At 37.1% G+C, this 12,551-nt stretch overlaps 1 protein-coding gene across 4 annotated transcripts in view; it reads right to left on the bottom strand.

Moving 5' to 3' along the window:
* PRR16 (proline rich 16) overlaps nucleotides 1-12,551 on the bottom strand; it is a 240,338-nt gene that overhangs the window by 74,834 nt on the left and 152,953 nt on the right. For 3 of the 4 annotated variants that reach the window (XR_011471108.1, XR_011471109.1, XR_011471110.1), the window contains exon 2: nucleotides 1,072-1,968. Coding sequence is in view for 1 of the 4 variants with exons in the window: in XM_070411485.1 (XP_070267586.1) it covers nucleotides 1,213-1,968 (756 nt within the window). In the remaining 3 variants the exon portion in view is untranslated. The remainder of the gene's footprint in view (nucleotides 1-1,071; nucleotides 1,969-12,551) is intronic. The other variant, XM_070411485.1, reaches the window with a different exon arrangement.

The following is a 12,551-nucleotide window of genomic DNA, read 5'->3' as shown; positions in this document are numbered from 1 at the left end:
CAGCTTAAGGTGAATGCTAAAAACATCCTGTTCTAGAAGCATCTTTATTTTTCCCTATAGTTCTCCTATCAATGGAATTCCCTCAGGGAGGCAGAGAACTTGCTGATACAGGAGGCAAGTCGTCCCACCACTTCCATGTACTGGGTTAAGTTGTGTCCTGGAAAAATGTGGGCGTGAGAAGGGTGGAAGGGGTTGGCAGTGTAGGAGGCATTCAATAGAAAGTCCTTGAGGTACCAAAATATATAATATAATATGAAAAAGTGTAAAGTTATATTTATGACTTGATTATGATATTTAATTTAGAAAAATCTCACATAATTAACTGTGATCTTCTCCATTCAAACTCTGTCTGTGTTACTACCCAATTTGATGAGTATTAACAAGGGATTAACCGCACCACTGCTTCATTTTTATTCCACGAAACATTTGGTTTTGCTATTATCTACTGTCTATTGGCATGATATTTCCACACACCAAATCTTTCATTACCTATACAGTTGAATTCTAATTGTTAATTCTAATTGTTTATACTGAGTGGCCAGATTATTATGACCAGCCAGATTATTATGACCACCCCATCAGTACTTCATTGACACTTCCAAAAATACTGAATATTGAAAACTTCCTAAGCAAATACTCTCAAGGTTTTATTATTATTATTATTATTTGCATAACTAATTCACTTCATTGTACTGATGGGGTGGTCATAATAATCTGTGTAGTATAGAAAATAAACTTTTTGGCATTGTCCTCAGAATTTAATAATGCAAAACTAGTAACAAACATCTTTAGAAAAAAAGAATAAAATGGTCCTTCAGTATTAAAATTTCTTATTAAAAAGCATTAGGTCAAAATTAATAATAGGATATGTTATTAATATAGATAAGTTACACATGAATAAAATAAATCTAATCCCATCTCTTATGGTAAATCAAATGATTTGAAACTACAAGCCACTGTTACAGGTCAATTGAAAAAATATATTCAGCTTTTTCATTATTCTGTGGTTTCTGATAATGCAACTTTTTAAACAGTGTATACCCAGGATATAACAATGTACTGCATACTTACCAGGTGATTTTTATGCCACTTTGCTGAATGCAGGATTAATATATTTGGGCTTTTTATTGCTTGAGTAGAAAGTGCTCATTACTTATTATGTTTATAATATAAAATGAAAATAAAATAAAAAGTGTTTTTAAATGGCATACATCACACTGTTGTAGTGGTTGATTTCCTCAAGATCGTCTTCTGTGGTTTTGGTGCAGTGGGAGGAGGCACAGTTGCAGGTCTGAGAGGGGGGTAGCTGTTACTGTGGCTTATTCCGGGTCCCCCATTTTCCAGTGGAAATGGAGGGAGATGCGGTGGAGGAGGGCGGGGAGGGCCTTGGGGAGGAAGCTTTCCTGGCGGCTGGACAGGTTCACTGTGCAAATGGACCTCCCGGTTTTTTATGTTATACCGGGTCTCACAGTCAGGACAATAGCCATGGTACTGCACTTTTTCATTAAACCGAACCCTTTCCCGAGGCCCTGCCTGGGGACACCTGTCTTTTTCAGGTCTATGCATCAGAGGCTGCACGGACGCCTTGTCCGAGTTGCTACCGGGTGTGCAGCAGATGTCTCCATTGGGGATTTTGTTTGGTGCTCCTGGTAAGCCACCATTCCGCAGAAGGGTGCCATTGGTCTTTACAGGATTGACAGCGGGCGCCACCCTTTGGGGGTCTTCACTCTTCACGGGTGTCAACCGCGGTGGAGGCGGTGGAGGGTTTGGCTTTCTCAGGACCGTGAGGATAGCAGATGGGTGTGCTGGGGGTTTAATGAGCGGTGCATTGGCCTGCACTTTGATCTTCTCTAGGCTGGAGGCTGTCGTGCTGCTTGAGCTACTATTCAGGGTGTCCGTTTTGGAGCTGTCGGTCATCTCATCCTCCAGCTGTAGGTCAGAGGTCAGGGTATCAATCTGGTCAACCACCTGGTTGGAAAGGACAAGGGAACTGTGTTGAAAAAGGACCCAAAGCAAAATATGTTAGAAACAATGTCTTCCCGGCTAGCTGTGATCCGCTATGGGAGCCTTGACTAATGTTGAATTGTGTATTCCATTACCGCACAATGTTTTCATTCAATGAATTTACAGAATAGCTGCCATAAGAGTGGCAACTGATAACATCATGATTTCACATGCCTAGAATATAACACACTGTTTATGCATACGTTTTATCCCTAACTCTGCTATACCCACCGAAGATAAAATCCTGATGCAGAAACAGTCCTGATTTTTGAAAACAAGAGGAGGAGATTTCTTAGCAGATAGAAATCTACGGGAGAACATTAATCTCATGCTAAAAATGAGAAAAAGCCAGACAATTTTCAAAATCATAACTTTACGAGACCATCAGAGAACTAGGATCACAAAATAATGGGATGAACAGAACTGCAAGGAGTTTCAAGCTCCCTTAGGATAGATAGGACACAAAGATTGTCTCACCTTTGGCAAATCACAGGAAAAGAGGCAGCCTCCACCAAAGTGAGTAAAAAAAATAGCTATGTTAATGAGTGATTAAAGGCAGAGCGTGTGCTGTCATGTCAGACAAGGCAACTTGTCCTCACTCGTGTCCCTTTTTCATGTGCCTCTCACCTGGGAGACTGAGGGCAGGGGAAGACACTGGGAAGAGTCCCTCCTAGGTAAACAGGCTCAAACCCCCACCCTTATCCCAGACCCCTTTCTTTACAAAACTAAAGCTTTAAGAAGTAGAGAAATGACAAAAAAAAAAAAAAAACAACCCTCTAACCTCTAAGACACAGACAATGAAATCCTTCCTCTAGGACAGGGTAGGGGAAGGGGCCAGAAAATTCTCTTGGACACAGAATTCACAGATGCCTATTATCACTTGGGGAGGGACCCAAGTCACAGCCACCACTCAAAACCTGCCACAGACATAGGCAGAGGCAGGGAATCAAATAAGTTTGTCAGAACCATCAGACCATGATATAGGCCAGTGATGGCGAACCTTTTGAGCTCGGCGTGTCAGCATTTTGAAAAACCCTAACTTAACTCTGGTGCCCTGTCACATATAGAAATTTTTTGATGTTTGCAACCATAGTAAAACAAAGACTTATATTTTTGATATTTATTTTATATATTTAAATGCCATTTAACAAAGAAAAATCAACCAAAAAAAATGAGTTTGCGTGTCACCTCTGACACGCGTGTCATAGGTTCGCCATCACTGATATAGGCCCTACCCCAAGTAAAGGAGAGTAATTCTGAAGACAGGAAAACTGGGTGGAAGCATGTTAGACAGTTTTAAGGAAAGATTTCCTAAGGGCATTGGGGAGTCATGGAGTTAAAGCTGCCCATCAAAGGAATCTAGCATCTCCCATGACAGGCTTGCCTTAGGGTCTCTGTCCAGTTCAGTCACTGCCTGGGGGCAGCTTGTGGGAGGATGACCTTGACTGAAATGCTGGACTTCAGAGAACCACAGCTGGGCCCTCAGTCATTCCCACTCCTTATAGTCAGGGATCTTGGAGGCCATTCTCATGACTATACTATTACGCATACTAGTATATGAAAATGGACAAGTTGTGAATTACATGACAAATAATTTATTTTTGTACAATTCACATATTTGTATTTGTAGGTTTTCTTTGTTGTTGTTGTTTTTTTTTGTTTTTTGTTTTTGTTTTTTTCCTTTTCTCTTAATCAGGCCCAGTTTGTTCAACTGTGAAGTTGGCTCTTTGACACATGGTGGCAGGATTGGGCTCAAAATGAAAACATCACAACCAACTAGAAATTAGGGACACTATAGAGATTTTACTTCTTCTTCTTGTCTGGTTCGTGCTAATACCACCCGAGCTCATCCTTCTATTTTAACCCTTCAATATATCTTAAATCCATTCACTTGTATTTTCATTTCTTTGATCCTAGTCTGAGGCACCATTACTTACCATCCAGGCCACCCAGAGTCACCTTGCTTCCTCTTTCATTTCTCTAGTCTCAGTGATCTTTTAAAAATAGAAGTGTGTGCTCTTGCCAACCTCCTGCTTAGAATCTTTCATGCCTGTTCACTTCTCCTATGATAAAGATCAATTCTTAACATGATCTCCAAGGTCCTATATAGTCATACTCAGTGCTGTGCTGGTGTTTAACAATGGATCTTAAGGGTGCAAGGGGATCCTGATTTGAACAGTTTGCCAGTTTTCAGAGTGTAAACTTCCATGAGGGTCAATTTCATTGACTGTGAGGTTGGAAAGAAATGTTCAGTAACACATCGTTACGAAGTGTTTCCACCATGCCAACAGAATAGATATAAATAAGCTCAGGAGTACAAATAATAGTAAAATGTAGTGAAATCATTATAAATGATTAAGAATAATTAGAAATAGTGTGGTGAAGGCCTGCAGAGGGGGTGGGAGTGTAGTGGAAGGGGTCAATGGGGGACAACTGTAATACTTTCAACAATAAAGATAAATTTAGAAAATCATAATCTGAAAACCTTTATTTTTAATGTAATTTATTTAACAAGTGTATATACCTACCTTTGTTTTCAATAATGATCATTTAATAGATGGCTCACAAAATTTCTAAAAATATAACAACCGGGCCTATTTAGCCCATATAATCCAGCAACATCTCTGTCTTTCACTCCTAAATAACTCCATATCCTTAACTCTGATAAGTTTCCCTTTTCCTTTCTGTTCTCTAACCTCTCTGGTCTTCTTTTAGATCAGTGGTTCTCAACCTTCCTAATGCCGCGACCCTTTAATACAGTTCCTCATGTTGTGGTGACCCCCAACCATAAAATTATTTTTGTTGCTACTTCATAACTGTAATTTTGCTACTGTTATGAATCATAATGTAAATATCTGATGTGCAGGATGTATTTTCATTGTTACAAATTGAACATAATTAAAGCATAGTGATTAATCACAAAAACAATATGTAATTATATATGTGTTTTCTGATGGTCTTAGGCGACCCCTGTGAAAGGGTCGTTCGACCCCCAAAGGGGTCGCGACCCACAGGTTGAGAACCGCTGTTTTAGACTCTCATAGTTGCCAGGCTGCTTCCTGCCACAGGACATTTGCAGATACTAATTTTTCTTCTGAAATGTTGACCTCTCCTCTTTGTCTTATTAACTCCTACTCATTTTTAAAATCTTAGCTCAGTAGTCACTCATGAAGTAAACCTCAATCCTACTGAAATTTCCCTTATGGGTCAAGATAATTTATTAAATATTCACAGGAATCTTATTTGATTCTAAGCATTTACATATTTTTTTATTGTAGGTTCATAGTAGTATGAGTATTGGAATAATGTTTCCTCTCTAGACTATAATCTCAGTGAGATTAAGGACCTTGTTTATTTTTATTATGGCATCCTAAATGCCTAATGTAATGAATGGCACTCAACTGGGGTTCAACAAATACTTAAGTAAATGGCTGGAGAGTCTCCTTTTTTTTTTTTTTAAATCTCACCGAGGACATGCTTGGTAGAAGTAGGGAGGGAAGGAAGGAAGGAGAGAAAGAGAGAGAGAGAGAAACACATGCCCCAACCGGGGATTGGACCCCCAACTTGAGTATGTGGCCCAACCAGGAATTGAACCGGCAACCCTTAGGTACACAGGATAACAATCAACCAACTGAGCTACTCTGGCTGGGTGAGGGTTATTTATTTAATTCAACTATGAGCAAAACAAATTCTTACCTTTTTTTTTATTTTTGAAGGTGTTATTTTTAAAAAGTGCTCAATTATTCCAGAATTTAAAAAAGGTGTGTGTGTGGGGCGGGGGGGGGGGGGGGGGGGACAGTGGGGTTTAGCCATAAAGTATTCACAGAGTTAGTGACACACCCTCCAGCTCTAGCCTAGAGAGCATAGAAATTAAAGCAGGAGGCCACTTAAAGAATGTGGGACAGTCTTGACTCATGGGTGCTGTGTACTATTTAATTTAGAGAGGTTATCTACCCTAATCCTTTTATTGTATTAAATGTCTGCAGCTAAGGAGAGATAGCTTGTCTGCTATGGGGGAACTGAAGCTGATGTTTGGAGATGAGTAAGTACTGCTTTGGGTCCCTGTTGGTTTCATAGTTCCTGGATAATTTGAGTCTTAGCATTGTTATTTCCTGAGTGCCTACAGAATGCCAACAGAATAAAAAACAAATGAGTACCACCCTCATAGAGCAAGAAATCTAGTCAGAGAGCCTGATATGCATTCATTAGACACTCAAATAACTGTACTAGTAAAAGTGCAACTGGCCCAAGTGCTCCCAAGGAAAAATAGCAGATATTACAAGAGGAGCATAGAAAGGCCCCATCAAAACAGCTGGTGAAGCTCTCCTCAGGGATGAGTTGCAGTTAGCTGGCAGAAGAGAAGTTATTTTAGCAGTCCACTCAGGACAGAGCCTGTTAAAGGTCCTTCAAAGAAGACTCTTGGCTGAAGAGCCCAGGGAGAATGAGGTTAGAGTCAGGCAGTAGCAAGGCTGTGAGAGTCCCTGTTATTTTGTGATTAAAGTACCACATATTTTAAAAAATAGTTTCAGAAGCGAGAGAAGCAGTATTCAAAGAGACTATGAAGTGGTATTTTTCAAAATTGAAGCATCATTTAATTAACGAACACAAAAATATAAACAAACCCACACCCAGACATATGATAGTGAAAAATATAAAATACTGAGAGTAATGATAAAAGTTTTACAACAATAAAAAAAAGAACACTAAATATTTACACAGTAACAAAAATTAGGCTGACAGGTTTTCACACAAGCAATAGAAGCCTGAAGAAAATTTAGAAATGTGTTTCATAGTGAAAAAAAAAGTAATTGCAATCATAATAGAATTTAACTCTTCTATAAGTGTGCAAGTGGAATAGACATTGGTAGACAATAAAGACAAAGAGAGTATACTTCTTATAGCTCAGTCTTGAAGGTACTGATAAGTGGCAATTAAGAGAAGTGTAAAAAGCCAGAAGAAGGAACTGAAATACAAGAATAATATGCGGGTGAACAAAGAAATTGTTAAATAAGTAAATCAAAATATACACAGATTAGAAGACAATAACATACTAATGACTAATTTGAAAGAGGGTTAGAAAAATGTGAAACTAAGAGTAGGAAAATACATGTCAGATTGGAGAACAGTCAGAACTGAAGCATTTTTGTTGTGTGCGCAAGAAATCAGTTTGTACCTGGCAGTGGTTAACTTTAGGCTTTACACATGTGAAAAATTTTAGGACAACTACAGAAATAGCAGACAAAAGTAAAAATTCCAAAATAATATACAGATTAAAGAGGGAGTAAAAAAACTTGGCAAATCTAAAAAAGACAGATAATTGAGGAAAAAGAATAGCAAAGAGAAAAAGATTGCACAAGATAGTAGAAAAAATAACTTCAAATATATTAGTAATCATAATAAGGATAGATTAAAACAATTTATTAAAAAAGGGAGACAGAAATATTGAATTTAGTGATAAAATCAGATATAGCAAACAAGTAACCAAATGAAATCTGATGCAGCTATATTAATATTTAACAAAAAAAACCTCAACCTAAATCTTTCTTAATCAAAACAGTTTATATCAATACTGATTTAGGAGAAACAATGAGTGAAACAAAATCATGGGCTCATGTATATACAGACACACACATGCACACATACACACAGAAAAAAGGATTTATAAAGAAGCAATTTCCCTAAGATGAACATCACACTTTTTATAACCATGAAAATATACTCAATCTTAGTAATCAAGGTGGTACAAACTGAAGAAAAATGAGATAACATTTCATATTCAATAAAAATATGTCTGTTAATTCCAATTGTTGGAGATGATGTGGATAAATGTAAACTTTGAACATTACCAGGGCAAATGTAAATTCAGTCAGTTGAGAAACTTTTTGACAACATCCAATAATTTGGATAAGGTACACACCCTACGGTATAGATGTTCTGGAACAGATCCTGGACTATTCTAAAGAAACTCTACCATATGAACAAGCATTGAGCCATTATCAACAAGACAAGCAATAACAAGTGTTGGAGAGTTTGTAGAATAAAGGGAACCCTCGTTCACTGTTGGTGGGAATGTAGACTGGCACAACCACTGTGGAAAGCAGTCTGGGGATTCCTCAAAAAACTGAGAATATAACTACCATACAACCAAGAAGTCCCTCTCCTGGGTATAGGCCAAAAACCTTGAAATCATGTATTTGCAAAGATATGTGCACCTCTATGTTCATTGAAGCATTATTCACAGTGGCCAAGACATGGAAATAACCAAAGTGTCCTGCGATAGAGGACTGGACAAAGATGTGGCACATACATACAATGGAATGCTTCTTAGCCATAAGAAAGGATGAAATAGAGCCATTTGCAACAACATGGATGGACCTTGAGAATATTATACCTAGTGAAATAAGTCACTCAGAAAAAGCTAAGAACCATATGATTTCACTCATGTGTGGGATATAAAACTGAAACGCGTGAACAGATGTACAAGCATTGAGAAAGCACAAGGATATTCCTTGCATGTGTTGGTTTATTTTGCCATAGCAAAGAATTAGAAACAATCTAAAAATCTATTAGTGAGTGGTTGAGAAAGTAAATGTAAAGTAGTTCTAATGAAGTAACTTGAGCCATAGGTATCATCAGGGATAAATCTCAAAAACCTGATGCTGAATAAAAAAGTTAAAAAACATATTCAGTATGTATATTGTTCATATATAGAGGCACAACTAGTTTAGTTTATACAATGTGAAAATAAATAATACACATAAATTTTAGGCAAGAAGGAAGAGGAATGGATGCTGGGAAGCATCAGCTATACAGCTGAAATATTTCATTTCTTTTATAACTTGATATAAAGTGTTGATGTTTGCTAAGTCTGGATTCTATTTGTTACATTAATTTATTTATTTTCTGTCATGTGTGAAATATTTTATAATTTTAAAATGAAATAAATGTTTAATATGTGTTAAAGTTAGAAAGAAAAATAAAAGAAGTGATTCTTACAGCTGCCATGTGGAGAACATACTGAAGGGTGCTGCAGTTTATTTAATCAAGTTAGACCCTAATTGCAGCCAAGTGAGAGATGAATAAATTAACCACGCAAGAAATATACTGTATACTTATTATTACCCTTCTATGTTTTGCTTAAACTATTTCCAAGTATCATATTGCAACAAAAGGAATCATAACCACAGGCATGATGAAATTAAAGTAAAAACAAAATGAAAGTAGAACTAGAGGGGCAGATTGCAGATATTTGGAGGTGAGAAGACAGTATGACATCAATCATAAGTTTAAGAACATCCACATTTAAAAATATCATGTGCAAAGGAGAAATTTATATCTCGAACTTGAAATTCAGTTATCTGTCCAAGTAATTGTGACTACCCAGGTCTATGGAGGACTTTGCTAATGGGAGTGAAACAGAGAGATTTAAATAAAATAAATGTGTTGTGTTTGATGATTTCGGGAGGTTTCTCTTAGCCTCACATACAAGAAAGCTTTGGTCAGATTGTGGAACAAATGAAAATAATGATAAGTGTGATTGATTTAGGAATCAAATGAGCTCAAGGTTTTCACATCTGGGAGAATATCCCTAAATCCTATATAATAAAAGCTTAATACGCTGAGTGTCTGGTTGACCGGTTGGCCATTCAACCAATCAAAGCATAATATGCTAATAATATGCTAAGGCCGCTCAACCACTCACTATGATGTGCACTGACTACCTGGGGGCAGACGCTCCGACCAGTAGGTTAGCTTGCTACTGGGGTCTGGCAGATTGGGACTGAGTGTGATGGGCTGGACATGCCCTGGAGCCCTCCCGTAGCCCCACCCCAGTTGGCCAACCTCCCACGTCTCTCCCTGGCCCTGGTGGGGTCCCTCAGCCTGGCCTGCACCCTCTCGCAATCCAGGACCTCTTGGGGGATGTCAGAGAGCTGGTTTCGGCCAGGCCTAGGGACCCCACTGGTGCACAAATTCGTGCACCAGGCCTCTAGTATTTTCATAAAAGTGAAGCAGATTTGAAAGAAATTAAGTGATCTTATGAACTGAATTATTTGTGGGAATACAAATTTCAATTTATATTATTGTTATAAATATTAAACTACAAAGATTAAACATAAAACCACTGTAGTGTTATCATCAGAGTAGAATTCAAGGTAGTCAGATCTACTTTAAATTAGAAAAAATTAGGAGCTCCTTTTCCTATGCTCTCACTGGGTTTTGTCCTTTTATTATTATAATTGCCTTAATATATTAGAACTGCCTATTTACGTGTGCTTTCCCTCAGAGCATGTAAGCATGTATTTCCACCTTTGTGTCTCCGGCAGAGAGCATAGTGATTGCACATAGTAGATATTCAATAAGCATGTACTGAGTGAAGGAACTGGGTAAATGTAGAATCTGAGAAAAAAAGTCTCTTCTTGTTCTACTTCCATTCCTCCCCAGAATACTCAACTTAGGTGGGATTGTCAAAGTCTCCAACCCCACCAATTCCACTTGGTCCAGAAGCACAGTAGAATGGATTAGATAGTGGAAATGGAAGGCAGAAATGGAGTTGGTGAGATGGTGAACTCTCTTCCTATGTCGTCTGACTCTTAAATCCTAGCTTCACAGCTTGGCAATAAGAGAACTTCCATTCATGCTCCAAATTAAGATAGTTTAAGTGTATATTTATCTTTAAATATTTATCTATATGGCTCCAGAGAAACCCTGCTTATCTTGCTTAATTAAATATCACATAATATATATGGAATATTTGAAAAAAGAAAACCCTCTTTCAACTTCAGTGAATCTTTCTCTCGGGCCTCCTCAGTAATAATTCTCCACCACTGATTTTCACTTACAAACTTAATGAAATGAAAGGGAGAATTTAACTCCAGCTTAAATCTGTACAAATAAATTTATGAATTCTTCTAAGATCTTTAATATTGATTTATGAAAACAAACACATTTTTTTTTTTAATTTGTGGCAAGAGCAGCAAAACACTGGAAAGAGAAATGAATGGAAGTCAAGAGAAAGAGAGGGGTAAAAACACGCCTCATCATACCTATTAGACCATGCTCAGTGACTGAACACAAATGCAGGTTGACCCAAGAGGTTTGCCCAACAGAAACATACAGGATAGCAACTGGCAGATCAGTCAGACCCCTCCTGAGAGAGAAGAAGTAGGAAGTAGTGAAGTCACCTGAGGCTATTCCAACAGGGGGACAAGAAGGCAATGTCCCTCATATTCATAATCCACGTACTTCATTTTCATTTTTTAACATTATATCAAATTGTAAAAATCTATATTTATTCATGCACCTGTATACCTATCTATCCATCTGTTTATATCTATGCCACTGATATAGTGAAAGGATTAAAGTGAGTAGTTCACCACATAGCTCACGACTTTTGTGTTCCAATACTATATCACAGTATTTGTTACATACTGCATGGAATTAATATGTATGAGTAACTCCTGTAATTATTTTGTGAATGGTAGAATAACACTGAATTATACTTATGTTAAAAACATTTTAATAAGTGGAAGCATTTAAATTATTCCAGAATTTGGTTAGCTCTGCTTTGGCAATTAGTTGTTTTTTTTTTTTAATCTATAAGTATAAAAGGACCAATATGTATTAACAGATCAATAATAAAGATGCCATTGTTAGTGAACTTTATAGTAACTCTAATGTATTTAGAGAGGTTTGAGAATGTAGTGAAGTATAAAATAATGCACAAATATAAAAAAGAAGACAAAATAAGAAAACTATTTGACATATAAAATATAAATACTAAATTTAAAAAGAGTAAAAGAAAGCATAAAATATAAAATCTTAAAAATAATTCCAATCATTAATTTGAAGAATTCAAGAAAAATTCAAGAAAAAGTTAAAAGTCATAGAGAGCAGGAAAATCAATTCTGGAGCTTTAATGACTATATAAGGGGTTCCAGAAAAAGAAAATAATAATGTGGGATGGCAAATTAAAGAAATAATAAAAGAAAAATTCCATAGCTTCAGACAGAAAGAGCCAATTGAGTACTAATGTGGATGAATGAAAAAGAAAACAAAAGCGCCCTAACCGGTTTGGCTCAGTGGATAGGCCTGCAGACTAAAGGGTCCCAGGTTCCATTCTGGGCAAGGGCATGTACCTTGGTTGCGGGCACATCCCCAGTAGGGAGTGTGCAGGAGGCAGCTGATCGATGTTTCTCTATCCCTCTCCCTTCCTCTCTGTAAAAAATCAATAATATACATATTTTTAAAGAAAACAAAAGCAATCATGTACCAAGCAAACATGGGACACCCAGAAAGAAATGGAAATCAAATAATCATCATAGTTTCCTCAGGATGAAAGATAATGAAAGATATTTTAACAGAAACTTCCAAGTTCTGGTGCAAAATGATTTCAGCCACTATTTTCTCTACTTGGCTAAATGAACAACCAATTGTAATGAAAAAGTAAAATATTTTTAGATGTTAATGAAAAGACTTCCTTTGCTTCTGGTCTTCAAAAGTTAAGAATATACTGTAGTGTAGATTTTAATAAAATCCAAGAAAGGAGG

Source organism: Myotis yumanensis, unplaced genomic scaffold (genome assembly GCF_028538775.1).
Source record: "Myotis yumanensis isolate MYYU_CA2020_CCGP unplaced genomic scaffold, mMyoYum1.0.hap1 SCAF_4, whole genome shotgun sequence".
Taxonomy (NCBI): domain Eukaryota; kingdom Metazoa; phylum Chordata; class Mammalia; order Chiroptera; family Vespertilionidae; genus Myotis; species Myotis yumanensis.
The sequence above is the reverse complement of the archived record's forward strand: the minus strand, read 5'-3'. Positions and strand labels throughout refer to the sequence as shown.